This window comes from Cotesia typhae, unplaced genomic scaffold (assembly GCF_013202065.1).
Source record: "Cotesia typhae breed Kobodo isofemale line unplaced genomic scaffold, CoteBio_Ctyphae contig_20, whole genome shotgun sequence".
NCBI classification, from domain to species: Eukaryota; Metazoa; Arthropoda; class Insecta; order Hymenoptera; family Braconidae; genus Cotesia; species Cotesia typhae.
The window spans coordinates 5,583,748-5,604,819 of record NW_027423725.1 but is presented as its reverse complement, the minus strand read 5'-3'; the positions used below and the strand labels follow the sequence as shown (position 1 = coordinate 5,604,819).

General features: G+C 30.9%; 3 protein-coding genes across 4 annotated transcripts; 1 reads left to right on the top strand and 2 right to left on the bottom strand.

Moving 5' to 3' along the window:
• Positions 1-252: 252 nt before the first annotated feature.
• On the top strand, positions 253-20,784 carry LOC141538270 (uncharacterized). Of its 2 annotated transcripts, none has more exons than XM_074259648.1 (2): positions 253-428; positions 19,356-20,784. In XM_074259648.1, exon 2 carries the CDS (start codon positions 19,920-19,922, stop codon positions 20,607-20,609), a length of 690 nt encoding a protein of 229 aa, XP_074115749.1. In that variant the 5' UTR covers positions 253-428; positions 19,356-19,919; the 3' UTR covers positions 20,610-20,784. The 2 variants fall into 2 exon arrangements, with proteins under 2 accessions (XP_074115749.1, XP_074115750.1); XM_074259649.1 differs by lacking the exon at positions 253-428 and adding an exon at positions 19,183-19,265 and having other exon boundaries at positions 19,356-20,334.
• On the bottom strand, positions 6,197-7,513 carry LOC141537988 (uncharacterized). Its single transcript, XM_074259221.1, has 4 exons — positions 7,476-7,513; positions 7,379-7,414; positions 7,053-7,272; positions 6,197-6,951 (listed from the first exon to the last, which is right to left on the bottom strand). Exons 3-4 carry the CDS (start codon positions 7,159-7,161, stop codon positions 6,404-6,406), a joined length of 657 nt encoding a protein of 218 aa, XP_074115322.1. The 5' UTR covers positions 7,162-7,272; positions 7,379-7,414; positions 7,476-7,513; the 3' UTR covers positions 6,197-6,403.
• LOC141537900 (uncharacterized) lies at positions 7,531-10,623 on the bottom strand. The gene is made up of 7 exons (XM_074259106.1): positions 9,803-10,623; positions 8,766-9,605; positions 8,596-8,699; positions 8,323-8,358; positions 7,813-8,032; positions 7,628-7,744; positions 7,531-7,565 (listed from the first exon to the last, which is right to left on the bottom strand). The coding sequence occupies exons 1-7, from the start codon at positions 10,041-10,043 to the stop codon at positions 7,531-7,533; spliced, it is 1,593 nt and encodes a 530-aa protein (XP_074115207.1). The 5' UTR covers positions 10,044-10,623.
• Positions 20,785-21,072: the final 288 nt, after the last annotated feature.

The following is a 21,072-nucleotide window of genomic DNA, read 5'->3' as shown; positions in this document are numbered from 1 at the left end:
ATCCCCCGGTGTCAACCACCACGTTAGATTTATTTTAGTCATTCTTACCACTATACCACTATTAGGTGATTACTCACCAAAACTAAATAATTATTAACACCTATCACATCTATTAATTAATTAATAAGTTTATATCATCATTATTACTACTATTCTGTGTTAAAATATCATTGCATTATTATAAATAATTAACCATCGACAACCTAGAATATTAGTAAAATATTCCTATTACAAAGCTATTGTATTTCGTCACCGAATATAATAAATATATTTCAAGTGTTGAGTTAGTGAAATAAAATTAAGTTTGTTGGAATTTTGTTACCAATCAAGTTAATTTATCCACTATAATATTCACACTGCGTAATTTCATCGAATCAATTATAACACCAACCACGGAAGAAGGACCATCTGTACAGTAACTTTTGTAAGTAAGTAAAATAAATTTAACAGGCACACGTGGTAACTTCTGTCCCACAATCTATCTAATCGAGCTCTCTTAAAACAAAAGACAATCATAAATACGGGAGCGGAATATCCCAGGGCAGTGGACCAAAATTATAAACGAAATCCAGGCGACTATTTCTTATCCGCGAGGTTTAGTGGCCTGGAAACTAAGAATTTTCATAGAAGTAAAAATTCTAGTGTTTCAATATATATATACTAGCTGTTGCCCGCCCGCTTCGTTGGGCACTTTATAGAATTGTAGTTTTAGATCTAGACTTGAAATTCAATTGGAGTATTATTTTGACTTGCACAGGTTCCACATTCCATCGAATCGGAAGTAGAATTTATTGAAATCCGTATTGAGATGATCTCTGCATGACAAATAAAAGATCCGTACCAAATTTGCAGCTTTTTGAAGCTATATTTTAAAAATTTAGATTTTTTATTGTTAACACCCACCCCCGCTATCTTTATTGGAGGTGATTCGGTGTAAAATCCATTCTTAGATCATTTTTGTATCACATGTAGACGACTTCTATTAAATTTGGAGTCTATAGAAGCTATAGCTTGGAAATTAACAATTTTCATTGTTTATACCTACCCCCGCAACCCTCTGTGGGGTGAGATATCGTAAAATTCATTGATAGATTATTTCTACATCTCTTACAGAAGATTCCTACCAAGTTTGAAGTCGATAGGAGCTATAGTTTAAAAACGGGAATTTTTCGTTGTTAACGCCCCCGCAGACCCCCTTGTGGGCGGAATCTCATAAAATCCGTTCTTAGCTGACCTCTACTCCGTGAAAGGAATATTCCTGCTAAATTTCAAGTCTCTAGGTCGTATAGTTCCAGAGATATCGTGATGAGTGACTATATCTATAGAAAGTCTCCTATATATTGTAACATGGGGAATTTCATTCCCCTTGTTTAATTTTTAATTTGTTTAATTTGAAAAATTTCGTTGTTTTTGTTGATTCGCCGCGACCGTGTCGCCCTCGCCGGATACTGAAACAGTATTCAGAAGTCCGCAGCTCGAGAGCGCGACAATTTGAATTTAGATTTAAGATTTAATTGTAAGTTAATTTTAAGTCTAAACTGTCCCTGACGCATGCCACGAGCCCGAGAAGATCATCGAGAGCATCGTCGAGCATCGTCACCGCCGCCATAGAGAGTATCAATTGCCTGTCAACATCGATCACTTGTATTATTGCCGCCATCTTTGGGCCCGAGACCGTCAATAGAGTAACGAAGAACGGGACAAAGAGAAGAAGAAGAAGCCGACCACTAGTTTGTGAAACAAACTGTCTTCTGGATACTGCCTTGGTCGGAATCGCACGCGTTTTGGAGCCTAGCTCAAAACACTTATTCGCTTATTGTATCGCTGATTTGTTTGTTAATTAATACGCCGAGTATCAACGCTGTTTAATGCTAATTGATTGTTTAATTGAATTTCGAATTGTTCGTTAAAGTTGAAACTGCTGTGTAAACTGTTGACGCAATTATTTGTGAAAGAATTGTTATAATCGCTGACCACGTGCTGGTCATAATTAAATTTATTCAACGCGATCCGACCAAGCCTTCGCCGAGGTATGACACGACCCGATACGACGACTGTTCGACTACCTGGACCTGGACCACCAGCCCTCGACGAGGATACCAGGGTAAGTGGCTTGCATCAGGATAGATAACTCGTGGGACACGAGTATTGTTTGATTGTGTTTGTAACTGAGAAGTTCAGTTGGTGAGTTGCTCGGTGAACAACCAGCACTATCCCGTAGACGACGTCCCACGAGGTACCTAGAGTACCGTTTTCCCTGGAAAATAGTGCAGTGTGAAAGTTTTGTTATTGAGTTTTATATTCCGTTTCGTTCTCGAGCTCGCGTTGCTATACTCGTATCGCTTGAGCGTCGCATTCTTAAGCGGATTATCGCTTCTTCTGTTTCGTCGTCGACGATAGAATTGTTTGATCCGATTGTGAATTGTTTAATCGATGAGTCATGTCGCCGAGACATGTTTAGTTAGTTGGAATTAACTAAATATTATTTTAGAAATAATAACTCTGCTGAGCGATTATTATAAGTACGTTTTGGTTGTTATTGATACGATTATTATTTTGATTTGTTTGCGAGTATTATTTTGATGTTGTTTACGAGTAATACGTTGATTTTGTTATTGATTATTATCTGAAGTGATTACGAATATTATTTTGGTTTTGTTTAATGAACTGATTGTTCGCCGAACCGATTATTATTATTTGATTGAATAAATGGTTATTTTTGTTTCGGAATTTCTTCGTTTGTTTTTTTTTTTTTCCTTTAGGAACCCGCCGCCCTGAGTAGAGCTAGTTTATTGTTAAGTTTTCGATTAGTTTGTTTGAGGATTGGAACATCCTGAACTGTTCCTGGCGCCCAAATAACCCCGACGAACCGGTAAGCCAATTATTTTGGACCCGTTGGCTCAACGACGAGGACTGAGCCAATCGGCCATATTATAATATATATATATATATATATATATATATATATATATATATATATATATATATATATATATATATATTACGGTATTAATTATTTATCAATGACAAACAAAATTTATTTAATTATTTGTATGTATATATATTTTGCGGCTGTGGACCGACATGTGCTTTATTGTACCGTATCTACCCTGTGTCCCATTACACGGTGGAACACAGTGACATGAGGAAACCACAGAGAAAACTCATGCCAGTACAATCGGTGATAGGCAAATTTTCATTAATCACTAAAATTCTACATTGTAGTGATCAATGAGCCTTTAACTTATACCTAACAACAATGATGTTCAGGCAGGCCAATCGTATTCTTAAGAAGATCACCCATCAAAGTACTAACCACTCTAAAAACTGCATAGATTGGGTGATCAACTGAATCATACGCCAGCTGCATAGCTATTACTGCTGCACTTATATTAAATAATCTTATTACAATTACAATAATAAACATTAATATTTTTTTAAAAATAGAGAAGGTAGCTTGAAAATGAACCGAAATTTAGAGCTAAATGTACGTCAATGTAGATCAATAATATTATTTTCTGGACATTTTCTAACTTCCTTCTTTATTTTTTTAATCGTTTTTCTTCCTTTATTTTTTCAATCTTCTCCTTTTTTCCCTTGTTCCTCCGTTCTTCTCCTTATCCACTTCTTCACCTACTCTTCCTTCTATGACTTCTTCATCTTCTATCTCAGTTGATTCCGTCGCGATGTTTTTTTCATCTGATGGGGTTGTATTAAAATTAAATTTATTTATTATGTTTTATATAAATATCTCAATTATCGTATTCTTCAAAGAAACCAATCCTTTCATGGAATCTTCTGTCACTTAAAGTGATTCGGACTGTTTTGAAACATCCAATATAAGACTTTCTTGATTCTTTTGATAGTTAATGTCGAATTATTAATAAAAATTTGTAATTTACAATTTAATTATATATCAATATATTTTACAAATCATTACTTACCTAAAGTTTGAGCTTTTATCTCATGAGACCAGTTTTTAGAACCAAACACATAGTCAGCACACAAACATAAACTTTCAATACTTTCTCTGTCGGACATTTTTATTTCACTTCTCAACCGCTTATGAACTGACGTTTTATCATAAGATTAATTAGGTTATATAAAAACAAATGAAATTAATTAAATTAAAAAAAAAACAATTAACTTTAACCTTTTCTATTTAAACAGTAAAAAAATAATCATTTGGAGTCTGTAAAAGTTACAGTTTGGAAATAGAAATTTCACATTTTAACACCCACCACCGGAAACTTTTTCAGCGGTGAGTTGTTGTAAAATCTGTTCTTAGATTATTTCTGCATCACATATAGATGACTCTAGCTAAATTTGGAGTCTATAGGAGTTATGGCTTAAAAAATAAAAATTTTCATTGTTAAACCACCCCCGCAACCCCCTGTGGGGTGAGCTACCGTAAAATTCGTTCATAGACTATTTCTACATCTGTTACAGAAGATTCCTACCAAATTTGGAATTTATAGGAGCTATAGTTTAAAAACGGGAATTGTTCATTGTTAACGTCCCTGCAATCCCCTTTGGGGGATGAATTTCTTAAAATCCGTTTTTAGTTGACCTCTACATAACGAAAGTAATATTCCTACCAAGTTTCACTTTTCTAAGTCCTATAGTTTCCGAGATTTCGTGATGAGTAACTATAGAAATTGGAATACTTTGATTATCATCGAAATTTTTAACGTTTTAGCAGACTTTTTTAAAATTTTCTTACCTATAAACATTCTCCTGACAATTCTGAAGACAACAAAAAAAATTAACCCAATCGGTCCAGCCGTTCTCAAGTGATACTCGATCATAGATACGGCATTTTATTTTTATCAAAAAATGAGAGTGGGTGTGCAGGGGTGCGTGGGAGTTGGTGGGTGGATGCGTGAAAGTTTGTAAGTAGATTCTTAGCTGAATGTAAAAGAACATTATCCGTTTAGTAAACTCCGTTGAAATCCATAAAAACAAAAGAATCAAGAGAAAACGCTTGTCTTTTGTTTTTATTAGCGGGATAAATGTTCATAAAAGTAAAACAGCAATAAAAAAATGAAGGAACGTTAGAATTCTAAAAATAAATAGCCATAAACCATCTAGGAAAAATTTCGCATCGAATGGTGGTAGTTTCATGTCGATACGATCAGTGGTTTCCCGAGTCGAAATTTTATTTAATTTAAACTCCGTTTCAACCTAGCATAGTTTTTAGTCTAAACGCCAGGTTGAAATGGGTTTTAGAAGATAGAGGACTCGATTAAAATTAAACCCCGTTTCACTCCAGTAGCGCCTACATACGTTCGTTTTCAGGCGAGTTAGGTTGAAAAAGGTTTTAAATTTAAACTCCTTTTGACCCTGCTCATGTTCATTTCCAGGCGAGTTAGGTTGAGAAAGGGTTTTAATTAAAACTCCGTTAGACCCTAGTTCGTCCGATGACCTATATTTACGAATATCATGACCTACATTTTTTCCACTAAATTTTAAATAATATAAAAAAATTATAAATAAAATTTTACTTTCAAATGAAAACAAAATTAATTGAATAATATCGCAGTATTTTGCATTATCTTTGTGCTTTCAATTTATTTCAGATATACCTTTATCATAAATTATTATAAATTACCTTAAAAAAATATATATTATAATGTAAATATAAATTTTTCTAACATAATATTTAAATTTCTAACTATCTTATATTATTTTTTAAATCCGTATTTAAAAAAAATCAAAATATTACGATATTATTCAATTGAGTTTGTTTTTATTTAAAAATCATAATTATATTTATAATTTTTTCACATTATTCATTAATTTTTCAGAAAAAAATGGGTTAAGATATTCGTAAACATATATATATATATATATTAGGGTGGCGCAAAAAAACCGACTATTTTTTTTTTTTGAGTCTCGAGTGAAAAAATGTCAATTTTTGATGTTTTAAGAGCCCTCTCCAAAGAACAGCTCAAAAAAAAAATTTTAAGAGGTCACTCCAAATTTTTTTAAATTTCAAAAATCGTCAAAAATCGAAATTTTTTAAATTTTTTTCTCGTTACATCATAATTTTATAGACCAAAAAAAAATAAGTTCCTGAAAGTTTCAATATATATATATATATTCATTATTTCCAAATATATAAATATAAATAACATATTTTTTCTTAAATGTCTACTTTTTTGAAAATTACAACTAAATAATCAATATATTCCCATTGGTTGATTATTTTATTACTAAGTTTAATAGTACAAAAACACACAAAAGTACAGTAAAAGATATTTTAAGATTTTGAAAACACTAACATTTTAAAAAATAGTAAAGACAAAAATTAAGTTAAAAATCTTGAGTCTAAATAGTCAGCAATAAAGAAAAAATAATAATTATCATTCGTCTCAGAAGTAAAAACATTTAAATTACAACTTCAAAAGTTGTAGTATGTTCGGTCTTGTTCATAATTATAATTATATTGGAGTATATCCATCGATTGTTGGATATGATTACTTGTTACATTTGGTGGATACTCACCATATGGAGATACATAATTTGAGCTCCAATTCGAATAATTTTGAAATTGGTTTACAGAATGTGGATTATAAGTTGGCACGTAGCTTGGTGGTACATCCATCGAATTTTCATAATTTTCAACACTTAATGGATACTTACGACCTTGAGGTACAAAATCTAAGCCCTTATTCACGTTATGGTGAACCTGGTCTGAGGAATTTAAATTACACGGTGGCATATTATCCAATGGCACTTCATCTATATTTTCAGGAGGATTGTGAAGAGTATTGCCGATTGATGATTTCGGTTGATTGTCTAACTGGATGTTTCCTTTATTTTCTGGTGTCGGCTCATTTTTTGAAAGAGAGCCTCCAGAATATTGTCTCTTATTATAAATAAATTTATTTACGTAAGAAACGAAGTCTTTCTCTTGGATCTCTTCTGAAGTCCTAGATCGCGCCCAATCTATAAGAAATTTTATTATTAATTGTGAACTCTTATTATATGAGTCTGTCTTATAAGTTTAATTAACTTATTTCATATTTTGCTTATTATTAGATATTCACCTAAAATTGCATTATACACTGACGGATCAATACCCGTTTTTTTATTGCACCTGGTACCTTTTGCTGAATAATTGACTATATCTGATTCATAAACTTCCAGAAGAGCCATTTTCACTAATATTTTCCAATCTGAGTGACCAGACTCAATAGTAGACTTTCTTTCAATGTACGAAACAACATCTGTCGGAAAGTAGATGCTATATTTATCACTAATTTTAGTCTGCAAAATATGAAATTTTATGTAATTTGAAATGTACATACTAACTATAAAATTGGAAAATTGTTTAGTCGTAACCTTACAATTTTCATGACGTGTAAAGCCTTACCTTACGCAAACCAGGATCCAAAAGATTTTTTTCTGACTAAAATAAAAAGAACAATTACAAACTACCAATTAAACGAATGAGATCCATAAATTTTTACCTTAGTTATAGATTGTCCACTACTTTGCCATACAAGATTTTTTTCAAAGCAACTATTATTTTTGAAAAAATGTAAGATTTTTTTCGGAAACTATTAAACAACATAAATAATTACTAAATTTAGAATTTTTGACTGTAAAATAAGAAACTTACTTTCATCTGGAGCTACAGGCGTTTCTTTGGTTCTTTTTTTCCATGCCAGAGAATTAATGACAGATATGTAGCTTTTTTTGGTGATTTTATCATCAGTAAATTTTGATTTAACCAAATCTAAAAAAAAAAAAAAATAGTAAATCACCGATAATATTGTTTGATTGATTATATTTTGTCCAACTTACCGAATGTAGCAGCAAACAATTTTGAATCAATGCCTAAATGTTGACTTCCTCGTAAACCCTTTGCCGAAAAATTCCCAATACTCTCTCCATATACTTCTAGCATAACTAATCCCACAAATTTTTTCCAGCTTGGTTTCTGTTTCTTGTCAGCAGAATTATTAACAATGAAAATCATTCTCTCTGTTGGTAAATAAAGTCCTGAACCAACCCAAATTTCAATCTGTAAGGAAGTGATTCTTTCATTCATAAATGTTTTTAATTATAACAGTAATTGTGAAATAGAAACCAATGCAAAATTATTTAAAATGTATCAATATCTAGAACTTTTAGAAACTCGTAAGACACATTTAAAGTTCAGCTAATATTTCAATTCCTACTATATTTTTACTATCATTTTTAAATAAACATTATTTCATGAAATACAGATTTCTCGGATAAAAAAAAATTCATACGTAAAATTATGGTTGCATTGTTTTCATTTATTATTACTAGCAAAATAGTATAAATTACTTTATTCTCTCCAGGTATATAAAACTCTTGCGGTATCTGTAAAAAAGTAATATTAATGATATTTTTAAAATGTTAGCATGCAAAAAAATGAAAAGCGTTTTTTTATAAACTTAAATAATTTTTCTGTTTCTAGTATTTAAGTATTTGCACCTAAATATTTGATGTTTCTTAGTGATTATTAAAGTTGTAAAATTGCTTTATATAATTTAAGCCACAGATTTATTATTATTACTTATTTATCATTATTTTCTATTGTAAATAATAAATTTTAACCTTTGTATCATTGCTTAAGTGAGAATTTTTCTTCGTTTGTTGCTCATGCGCTTGTTTTATACCAGCATGAACGCTTTCGAAAAATTGAATAGTTTCTTCCGTAACTAAAAAAATATTTAATTAATTTTTCACCTTTGTAACTAGATTATCATTATTAAAAAATTTACCACCTTCTTTAGGGAAAAATGTATGTAAGGCTCCAACATCAGGTTCAGAGGTCTGTATTTCTTCAATGTTGTCGATTTTCTCTGGTTCATTGTTAATAATCATAGCTGCAGAATCACTTGATTCCCTTGAATCGTCATTTGTAAGTGCAGATGGTTCAATGTTGGCGGAAATTTCACTGTGAGCTAAATCTGTTTCATCGGAAGTTTCATTATTAATAAGTGACGTTGTTAAAAAAGATTTAGTATTGCTGGCTATTGAAGTGATTGATACGGCATTGCTATTTTTCGAGAAGTCTAGAGGACCAGAATCTTCATAATTATCTTCAACTCTTGCTTTACCATAGTTATGACTTTGAAGCGTTTGTACGTGGGTATCTAAATTATGACATTGGTATGATAATGGAGATAAAACCTTCGGAGAATTAAAAATTTTAAGATTAGAGACATCATGTCCCACAGCACTATGATTAATTTTCACGTAGTTGTTATGAATTTCACTTGAATGATCATATGATTCAACATTTGAAGAAATGCTACTTGAAGGCAAAGTATAAGTCGGTGGTTGAGTACAGTTTGAGACGCATGTTGCTGTGGGAACACTTTGTGAATTTTTTTGCTTCAAAATTGATTCGGTAGGTTTACAAGATGAAAATAAAGACGGTGTACGGAGTAACTGATCTTCAAGCTGATTTTTTTGGTCTATTTTTGATTTTTTGATAGTTTTATTGTCACCAGTAGCTTTTCTTTTTTGTTGTAATACCTTTTCGGTAAACAATTTATCATTAAAGTCGTGAACTTCACCCTTGTCATCCAGAAGTATATTATTTAACTTATCATAATTTGCTGAAAAAAAAAAAAAAAAAAAAACAAAACTATCATTGCCTTGCAAAAAATAAAAATTTTAAATTATAATCGGACTCTACTTTTATTAATATTTGTTACTAATATTGATTGTGACATAATGATCATAATATATTGGAGGTTAGAAATCAACATATTCCGTCAAAGATAAAATTTAAAATAAGAACTCAATAACTTACTGTCAAATGCAATAATTTTAGCCTCGTACAATCTGGTTTCTTTAGTTTCTGCATTTTTCCAAAGTAACTTTACTATTGAACCCACGGTTCGATGGTTTTTTGATATTCGAGACACTGATATAATATCTTTCGAACCTTCGTTAATCCACCATATTAAAGCCAAAGAGTTTTTGGTGAATTTATTTTCACCACTTGCTTTTGTCTTCTTTGGAGTTTTTTTAGAAGCGTTTTTTGGAGGCATCTTAATTATTTTGGATAATCAAAAATCAACAACTATAAAAATTTTTTATAAATTATAAATAAAACAATACATGCCGCCATGAAAAATAACAACTAACTTTTCGAGAACTTTGGTTAGTCATGTAATTATATGTACAATGTGCACCTTTATCGACTATCGACAGTTAAAGAAATAATGCAGTGCTGCCACCGCGCACGTAACTAAACGTTTTATTGTAATGGCCGCCGCTTTAATGTTTATGTTTACATACAACCAGCAAGTAATTTTGAGTGATAAAAACTAAAACTTATAAACAATTTATTTTATTTTGGAAACATGAGTGATCGACCACCGATTCCACGAAAGTCATTCTGCGAACTTTCAGTGAAACAGAAACGAGAAAATTTAAGGTTTATGAATAGTAACCAACCAAATGATTTGAGGCTAGATCGAAATGAAGCCCGTGAAGAAATGCCAATACAGGTAAAAATATTTATATTAATTTGTATGTTAAGTAAATAATAAATTATAATAAATAATTACTTCTATACAATAACCTACTATTTAATAAATATAATAATTAGAAACTTTAATTCTACTTATATACTTACTCCAAATGCTGACTGATAGATGCTGTTAGAAAATTATCAATGTAAAATATGACAATTATTAAAATTTTTTTTTTAACTTTATCGAAAAATGATTTCTTTTAATTTCAACACGATATATCAATTACTGTTTTTTACTTGTTTTATTTTTCACTTACTGAGGGAAAATATGTTATATTTGAAATAAATACAAGATATGAATCTACCATTGTTTTTTTAATGGGATTGTTTCTTGAAAAATTATTTTTTTTGCAAAGATAATTGTAAATTAATATTTATTGTTAAATTATAGTTATTATTTTTTTTTTTTTTTACTATCATTATGGTTTTTTTGTGGCGTTCATTAGATTTTTATTCAGAAATATTCTTTTATTATTTCGTGGTAATTACTCTATTATATTGATTCACTTTTAATTTATTCAAACGCGTGTTTGACGCGAAAAGCTACCGTCTCCTTCTATGTTAAGATTTTCTTTTAGTCTAAAAAATGAAGTAAGATAATTTCTAGTGTGATTATTTAATTATCAATTTTGTATGATTTCAGATTGAACATTATTTACCACACAACAATGCTTCACCTGAAAGAATGGACGATGAAGAATCTGATTATGAAGCTGAGGAAAGAATAGAACAGATGGAGGACCAAATAATCAGAGGAGATGAAGAAGAGGAACGAGTAGAAGAAGAAGAACCAATAGAAGAGCAGGAACAGGCAGCAGAAGAGGAACGCGTAGAAGAAGAAGAACTTGTTGAAGAAAATGAACCAGTAGAAGAAGAAAGAGTATTGGACGGTGCCAATGATAACAATGATGACGACGATGATGATGATGATGATGATAACGATAATAATCGCCATCATATAGAAGGTGACTACGATCCGCCATTATATACCAACTCTCCGCTGACATTAAGTCAAAGTATGCTGCTAATATTAACTATTTTCCTGAATCATAATATTTCTCAGTCATGTTTGTCGGACATGATTGCAGTACTTAATATGCATTGTATCGGAGAGAATTTACACCGTAATAGTTTATACAAATTTAAAAAGTTTTTTAGGCTAACAAATAATCAAGCTCAAACGATAATAAAACATTATTATTGTTCTCTATGTTTGAATGGTTTAAATTCGGTTCAAGATGTATGTCTTGATTGCCAAGGAAAAAAGGATATAAAGCATTATATTTTATTGAGCTTTCGTTTATTGAGCAATTGGCAGAATTATTTAGGCGACCACATTTTTATGATAAACTGCAATCACGATTTCAGAGGAATAATTTGGAACCAAATACAATAAGTGACATATATGATGGAAAGTTATATGAAGACTGGAACACTGAAGACTTTTTGGCAAATGCAAATAATTTGTCTTTCACGTGGTATACTGATGGTGTGCCAGTGTTTAAATCCTCTGGTGTTAGTATATGTCCAATTTACTTAACTATTAATGAGTTACCTTACAAAGAGCGCATGAATCGAGAGAATATGTTACTCGCTGGATTAGCATTTGGGAAAATAAAACCGAGCATGAACTATTTTGTGCATAAACTACAGTCTCAATTTCAACAGCTCATCGACGGTCATCAATTTATGCTGCCAGATAATCAAATCATCAATGTAAAAGCAATTTTATTGATGGGGACTTGTGACATGGTTGCCAAATGCCAGATGTTGAACATGGTCCAATTTAATGGGGAGTTTGGTTGTCACATTTGTAAAGTACCAGGTGAATCGTTTCAATTACCGTCTGGTGGAACAACGCATGTATATCCGTACAATATGGATTTACCCCTGCGAACGTCTCAAGAAACGGTAGATTATGGGACTATTGCTTTCGAATCAGGTGTTACGGTGATGATGGGTGTTAAAGGACCTTGTGCCTTGTCAAAGTTCATGCCAAATTTCATTATTGGGACAGCAATTGACAGAATGCACTGCATAGACGGTGGAGTTGTTAAAAAGCTGCTGACACTTTGGTTTGATAGTTCTTACAGTGCCTTACCTTTTTCTTTATATCATGTTAAAGATGTAGTGAACCAACGACTTTTAGCTATCAAACCACCTAAGTTTATCCACCGCATGCCTCGTGCAATTGAAGACCTTACCCACTGGAAAGCATCTGAGTTGAAAGCATGGTTTTTCTATTATTCAGTCCCAGTATTACATGGAATAATGAGAAATGATTTTTTAATCATTTATTATTGTTAATTTATGGAGTAGCATTCTTAAGTGCTGATTCAATCGATCAGAATATGTTACAATTAGCTGCAAATTTTCTTAATAAATTTGTCAGAGAATTTCAGGAATTATACGGACTTCAGTTCTGCTCCATAAATTTGCATCTGATACAGCACCTTTTACCTTCATGAATGTGTTATTAACTTAGGACCTTTGTGGGGATATCAATGTTACGGATATGAAGATTTGAATGGCCAAATTTTGGCACTTATTAATGGAAAAACACACATAGATTCACAAATCGTTTCTTCTCATTACCAGCTACTCAAAATGCAAAAATACAAAGATCGACTTGCTGATGGTGATATTCGGGACTTTTGTTTTGGTAAAAAAAGGAAAGCTAAAATCAACGAACGTATATTTAATAACTGTCATACACTTGGAACTTATGAAACAATTATTCTTGAAGATTTACCCGATTTTGTACTTGAAGCGATAAGATTTTTATTACCAGCTCGTCGTATTCAAAAATATTTAAGACTTTTGAAGGATAGTAAAATTTATGTCTCGAAAGAATATTCAAGAAGCTTACAAACTGAGTCCTCATATGTTGCATATCAAAATTATGACGGTCAGTTATGTTTTGCATCTATCTTTTGTTTTGTTCGTGTTTTGAATAATGAGTGTGACCATGTTTATGCTTGCAACTGCAATTATGTACATTATGCGATTGCCCAAGAAATTTTATCTGTCGATCAATTTAGGGTAAATAATGATACTGATATAAGTTGTGCGCTTCCTTATCTTCACAGATGTGAAGAAACAAATAATTATATAACCATTCCTGTGTCTTCATTAAAACACGTATGCTTTTTTATTTCAATTGATGATCAAATTTATTTATCTCAACCAATTAATTCAAAGGAATTTGAGTAAAATCTTCATCATACTTGTTACTTTCAATATTTTTACATATATTTTATTATAACATCAAGCCAATCAACATTTTTGATTTGAAAAATGAAATTTTTATGTAATTTCAGTATCTGTAACTCAATCATTAAACTCATTATTCATTTATTAAATTATCTTTTATTTGTTAATTTTTTGTATTTTTTTTAAATTTTAGTTTCTTATCAATATTATAAGAAAAATAATTTCTAAGTCTTAATCCCTTTTTCATCCTGAACAAAAATTTACAGGTTCGACTAGTATATAGGTTAAAACAGAGTCTTAAATTTCAAACTAAACCCTGGTTCATCCTTTTTCGTACTTATTTAAGGCGTACTAGGATGAAAAAGAGTTTTAAACGTCGAACTAAACTCTAGTTCACTCCTCCTTACCCTTATTTCAGGCGAGTTAGGTTGAAAAGGGTTTTAAAATCGAGGCGGCAAGTACTCACATCAAAGGATTCAGGCTCTACAAGGCTCAGATAGGGTTTTAAAATTTCGACTCGGGTTAGGCGTGATTGAGCTTCAAACGAAGACCATTTTCATTATATATATATATATATATATATATATATATATATATATATATATATATATATATATATATATATATATATATATATATATATATATATATATATATATAGAATAGATATAGATATATAGATAGATATATATAGATATATAGATATATATGTCGGAGAGTAAAGTACAGTGGAGTATTTTCTGATGAAGCGATGAGAATATTCTTTAGGATATTTCTATTTTTTAGTTATTTTAAGAAATGTACTGTTACTTTAATATTTTTGTAAAATAAGATATAACTAAAATGTTTTATTGCGGTAAGCTTAGGCCTAGGTAGGCACATGGTTGTCAACTTAGTCGGGATCCCAGGACGATAGGGGTATCATAAAATTAATAAAGAAAAGAGAAATGTGCAGCAGGCAGACTATTTGAGAATAGTTTTTGAAAAGACAGTCTTGCTTTGAGATCGAGATCGAACGGACGTCCTGGTGATCGCGAATTCGTTATTTCCTAAGTCTCGGTCTATCGCAAGATATTATTAATATTGTTTGCGGCCTGAATTAACTTAACCTTGTACGAGTTTATCTACTCATTCGTAATAATTGATCTTTTTTGTAATTGTGAATATTAATTAATTGTAATAATAAAAATGAGTGAATCACAAAATACCGAATCCCCAACAATAACTCCTGCCTCTCTGACATATATATATATATATATATATATATATATATATATATATATATATATATATATATATATATATATATATATATATATATATATATATATATGGCCCTCGAAATGGCTTCCTAGGACCTTAAAACGTCGAGATCTGTTGAAAACTCGATTTCGGCAAAACGGGGTAAAACCAATAACTTTCCGATTTTTGAAAATTTTTAATTTTCTTAGCGGGAAGTTAAAAATTCTGTTTTTTTTAAGTCCAAAAAAATTTTTAGTTTAAAGAAAAATTTTTTTTTGCTTATCTACACGTTTCATATGAAAATACATTAATTTCCGAAAAAATTTTCTTTTTATACGTCCGGGACAGGCTTATAAAAATTATGGCTTCCGGGACCTACCTCGGATGCCATAAGGGTGTATAATAAAAATTCGGTTTTTTTTCTGTCCAAAAAAATTTGTAGTTTAAAGAAAAATTTTTTCTTTGCACATTTATTCACGTTTCGTACAATATCATCTCGAGCGTATTGGCACGTGGCTCGCCCAAGGTCCATAAATAACTAAAATTGTCTCATGAAAGGGGTCATAGAGGTTGCTTGCAAAAATTGTTTATTTTAATTTATTTTTTAGTTAAATTTAAGTTTAAATATTAAATGTCACTCGATTAATTATAGAACAATCGTATAACATTATTCAAATTGTATTTTTTTCTCAAATACATTTTCAAATAGTAAAAATGTTTAACCTACCTTGAACTATGTTTCATAATAGGAACTTTCACCTTGTATAGTCTACCCGGCAAAGGAATTCGGCTCTGGACTTAGTTTTAAGTAATTTCATTTTTTGAACAAATAGTTTATTATTTTTAATATTAATCCTTACCATTTATTTATTAATATTTTGTTATTTTATAAACTACTATTTCTCTCTTCTAACGTTAGCATATTATTTATTTATCCCCTGAATGCCTGCAAATTGGTCCTGAAAATAAAGGGTTTGTTATTTTCCTTGTTAAAAAAAAATAACTGGCGTTCAACCGTGCACTAACCCAGTCTGAGTGGCAGCTGCGGTGTTGCTTAGGAGACTAAAAGCATCTCCTAAGTCTTCTATTCGTTTTTATTCATTTTGGGCGACCTGGACAAAATTTCTATTTCGCTCGACGGATCCACCGTCGAGTTTTGTGTAAAATAATAAATTTTTGTTACATATTAAACTTATATCAAACTTCTGGGCTCGAACAGTTTAAAAGCATAGAACAGCTAACTCTTTGAGCTCAGAGAGCTCGAAATAACATATAAGTTATATTTTTGAGCTCGAAAAGTTGCGTTGATGGCCTTTAGGGTTAACCATTTTCCAAATTTTTTTCATTTTTATTCCTGACATGTTCATATATAGTCTGATATGTCCTTATTAGGTAATATCAAGCCTGATATCTTTATGTATGTCCTAATATGGTCAATTTTCATGTGTCGCCATATGTGGCCATATCAGAAAATTTCTTCACGGGACACTATTCTGGGATTGGGTCTTTACCGTAGTAAGACGGATACATTCAATACTGTAGTTTGTGAAGTTTATATTATTAAAGTTCTTAAGAATTTTAATGAAGAAATAATTTTTCCTGTGTATAAAAATTTAACATATAATTAACACATTTTACTTATTTGTGTTACTTAAGGTAGTACCCTCGCGACATATAGTGCGAGTAAATTTGGGTATAGTTTAGGATATTTTTGTCTTTCTCACTTGCTATTCCTTACTCACTTCTACTCATGGCTATTTTTGAATAATACAGTTATTTTTTAATAATATTTAAAAATCTAGATGGTAAAAATCAATGAAAGTTTGAAAAAAACAAATAATAGCTGTTTTTTAATAGTAGTTTAGTTTTTTATGAAAATCTTAAAAAAAGTTTCTTAGTTATAATAAAATATACGAGTAAAATTTTCGGTATCCCGTATATCACAGTGCATAACCTCCTCTGAAAATTCGTGAAATTAAAACTTTGAAATTAAATATCTCTGAAACTAGATGGTCAAAAAATTTCAATTTGCGTCAATCGATGCAGAATTATATGAATATTAATCTGCCAAAATTTTAAAAAATTCCTAAGAAAACGCCTCTGGCGAGAGTACTACCTTAAAACAAGAAATATACACATTCCGAAAAAATGTCAAAATTCTTTCATCCTACTTCGCAAGACTAGAAACAATGAAGTTTCCTAATTAAATCTTACTTTTGAGGGTTTTCAATTACTAGTTTCAAAAAATATATAGATAAATAGATAGTTATAACTTTCAGATTATAGTGAGAAATTTTGTTCTTGCGCATTAAAAAATCTCCGCGCGCAACATAACTACAATTCACTGAAGTACTAACGTACTAAAATCAATAGAAATAATATCCAAAGTAAATGTCAAAAACTGTCGGACTAGAATGTTATGTTTCAAAGTTACATATTTGTAAGTTTTAAGAATTAAGTTAATGTAGTACCATTATTTATTTTTTTGCAATAGCAACAATATCAAAACTTCGAAATTAATCGTCAAAATTATTCTAAATATTTGGAGTCATCTTTATGTTAGGTTTGATTGCATGTTTGGTTTTATTATATATAATACTGTATACTACTGATGTATAGTATCAGAAATACTGGATAGGATATTGATATTGTTAATATCTAAAAAGGATATCACAGGTCAGATAATTTAAGTGTTGTGTTTATTAGGAAATAATACAGAGGTCTGTCTACAATGAATAGTTCTTTAGGACTGTCTTCTCAAGTCCTTTTTTTTAATTACTCTACCTACTACTTGGGCCTCTCATCCCACTCAGTCATACTTTTACAATGCGCAAACTAACTTAAACTTATAGTTCCCACGCATTTCCAAAATACCCGGGAAAAAATGATCAGACCTGATCAGACATGAACAGGCATGAGTCTTCAGCCCTGATCAGACATGAAAAATGACCATGCCTGATCAGGCATGAATTGACCTGATCAGGCCTGATCAGACATGGTCAGGTCTGAAAACCCATTACTATTTTTAATTAATTATTTTGCTTAATTTTATGGTTGTAGTACTTGATAGAGTCGTACGCAATTCTCTATAATAAAATAAAATAAAAAAAAAAATAATTACATATTATTGTAAGGATGTAACACCAGCGGTCAACCATCCAACTACCAACCATGCTCAATGCTGTTTAACTCTGGTGTTATCCGTTTGCCTTGAATTTCCCGCCTGCTGTGCTGCTATATTAGATGTAACAATTCTATGAAGTACATAGAGTATCGAATAAGTTTATGATAAATATAATGTTAAAATTGGTTTTATAATATATTTTGATAGTCCTAATTTATTTATGTAACCGAATCTCATTATAATATCACATTTATTTAAATAATATAATAAGTAATGATTTTCATATTAGGCAGGAGCAGAGCAGACCATAACATCCCATAGAAAATGTAATAAATTTTTTATTTCAAAATTATTTAAATAAACGTAATGTTAAAAATAATTTTGCACTTTTTAGATGACCAAAAATTTTTTTCGTCAAAGAAAAATTTTTATCATATCTCTGACTATAGTCAGAGAGGAACAGTCATAAACAGGCATGGTCAGACATGAATAGACATGAACAGGTATGAACAGGCCTGAGCGTATTTAACACTTCAGACATGAACAGGCATGGACAGGTCTGATCAGGCATGGAGAGGTCTGATCAGGCATGGACAGGCCTGAACGTATTTAACACTTTAGACATGAACAGACATGAGCAGGCATGGATAGGTCTGGTCAGGCATGGACAGGCCTGATCAGGCCTGAGCGTATTTAGTACTCCAGATATGAGCAGGCATGAACAGAACTGATCAGGCATGATCATGTATAACTTCAGGCCTGGTCATACATGAACAGGCATGATCAGGTCTAATTTCAGGCCTGATCATACATGAACAGGCATGGTCAGGTCTGATCATTTTTTCCCGGGTACTTTTAAAATTCACTCTCACACTTTTACTTACAACAATCTTACCTATCTGTCAAAACATCTGCAAACAGCATGTTTGACGTACTTACTTAAATCTTATAATTTACGATACCCTAAACCCTTGGTTACAAAAGTGAAAACTCTACACTGATCATAAAACTAAAAAAAATAAGTTACAGTCTAATTTTACAACTCTACACTGATAAGTAGTAGAAGTATAACCAAACAATTTTTGTAGGTTATGTCAATGTCAAGAAATTTTTACAAAATTGCAATCAATGTATTCGAAATTTTTGAAATTAATAGTAAGTAATTAGTATATTTATGCTAGAATTGAAAAAAAAAAATTGTTTTAAATAGATTTTTTTTTTTTTTTTTTTTTTTTTTTTTTTCAGAAAACGAATAAACACTATGACTATAATTGTTACGCAACATCACAAAAAGCAGATATTTCAGAAAATAAGACATTTAATCGGTTCTTTGAAGCTGTGAAAAGTTGGAATTGGAAGCTTATCGATAAATTTGTTAATAATGGAGCTAACATTAATGCTTGCTTAGTAATAACTGGACCTCAAGCCGGTTCTACAGCATTGCATTTTGCTTGCATAGACGATGATGACGATAAAGCTTTAAAATTGTTAGAAGACTATGAAGTAAATGTGAATTCTGTGGGTGACGATGGTGCTCAACCGCTTTATCTAGCTTGCTTACTCGGACACGAACGTATTGTAAATGTTCTGCTGGATTCTGATGCTAATCCTGATGTTGAGTTCAGTAAAAAAATTCATGAGAAGTATGCTGAGTTTGGTGAGAGATGGTCTGATGATTTTGGTGGTAAAATGACGCTACTAACTTTTGTCGTTATCAATAATGACGAATACTTGACACATCGTATACTGAAATAAAATAAAAATAAAGCCAATATTTCGATTAGAAACATCAACAATAAGACATTGCTAATGTATGCAGTAGAAAATGATAATTATAATATTGTACATTGGCTTTTATCGAAAATAAAAGATTATCCAGAACTAATTAATGCTCGAGATAATGATGGCTTTCATGTACTTCATTATTTACTGCCCAATGAAAAATTTGGACAGTTCCGATATCATCAGAAAATATTTTTTGAAGTAAAAAAAGGTCAAATTACAGCTGAATTAATTGACGCCGGCGCAGATATTTATGCTACAGTTAGTGGTAATCCGGATACACTGTTACTCAATATGGCGGCTTACCGAAGTTGCTTGTGTATCCTTAAGATATTGATGAATTTTGATGTTCATCTAAGCATTGCATCTAAAGCTTTATGTAACGCAACTCTACCTATTGATCCCACTAAGTATATGCGTATTTATCGGAACATTCCTGGTGATAATCCTATGGAAGTAATGGAAAAAGAAAGAAAACTGTGTATTGAGTATATCCTTCAAAATTTGGTCATCAGACGCAGATTAAGATTGTTTGTTCCGGAAGAAGAAAAAAAATTAATGGATCAATTAATCGCTATGGAACTTGATATCCAAGAGATTGTCAGCAATTACGAGGAAGAGTTTATTAGAGGATTTAAAAATGAAGAGATATATTACGGTGGCAAATCTATCAATCTTTACGAATTAATGGTGGAGGTTTTCATGATAGAACGCTAAAACAGTTAGTAAAAGATAACAATCTTGTTGAAGCATATAAGAAATTTTCTGCAATTCATGTATTTCAAGATACCCAAACGTGTTGGCTTATTCAAATAATGGATAGTAAGATCACAAGAGCTCATAACAGGAGGAAATTATTAGGAAAAATTGAGAAAATTCGGGATCTGAAGGAAGCTATACCTTTGCCTTATGAAATTATATTAGATATAATTGAATATATTGATAATTACAATTTGAAAATTTTTATCGATGCTTTTTATGAAAATTCAGTTTACTTATAATTTTAATATAAAATTATTATTTTAACTAATAATCTTAATTTTTAAATGTACTTATTCGTTGTTACTTATTTGATATTACTTGTAAATATTTTTATAATAATTATCTATTGCCAAAGATAATTCAGAGCTTTTTTTTGCCTTAGTAGTAATTTGGTTAAAACCGTGTGCAAGTTTGGCTA

Coding starts and splice junctions, on each gene's coding strand:
- LOC141537988 (XM_074259221.1), bottom strand. CDS start 7,161: ATGGCTCTTCTGGAAGTTTATGAATCAGATATAGTCAATTATTCAGCA. Junction 6,952..7,052: donor AGTGTATAATGCAATTTTAG/GTGAATATCTAA, acceptor AATTTCTTATAG/ATTGGGCGCGATCTAGGACT.
- LOC141537900 (XM_074259106.1), bottom strand. CDS start 10,043: ATGCCTCCAAAAAACGCTTCTAAAAAAACTCCAAAGAAGACAAAAGCA. Junction 9,606..9,802: donor TAAAATTATTGCATTTGACA/GTAAGTTATTGA, acceptor TTTTTTTTTCAG/CAAATTATGATAAGTTAAAT. Junction 8,033..8,322: donor ATATACCTGGAGAGAATAAA/GTAATTTATACT, acceptor ACTTCCTTACAG/ATTGAAATTTGGGTTGGTTC.
- LOC141538270 (XM_074259648.1), top strand. CDS start 19,920: ATGTATGCAGTAGAAAATGATAATTATAATATTGTACATTGGCTTTTA.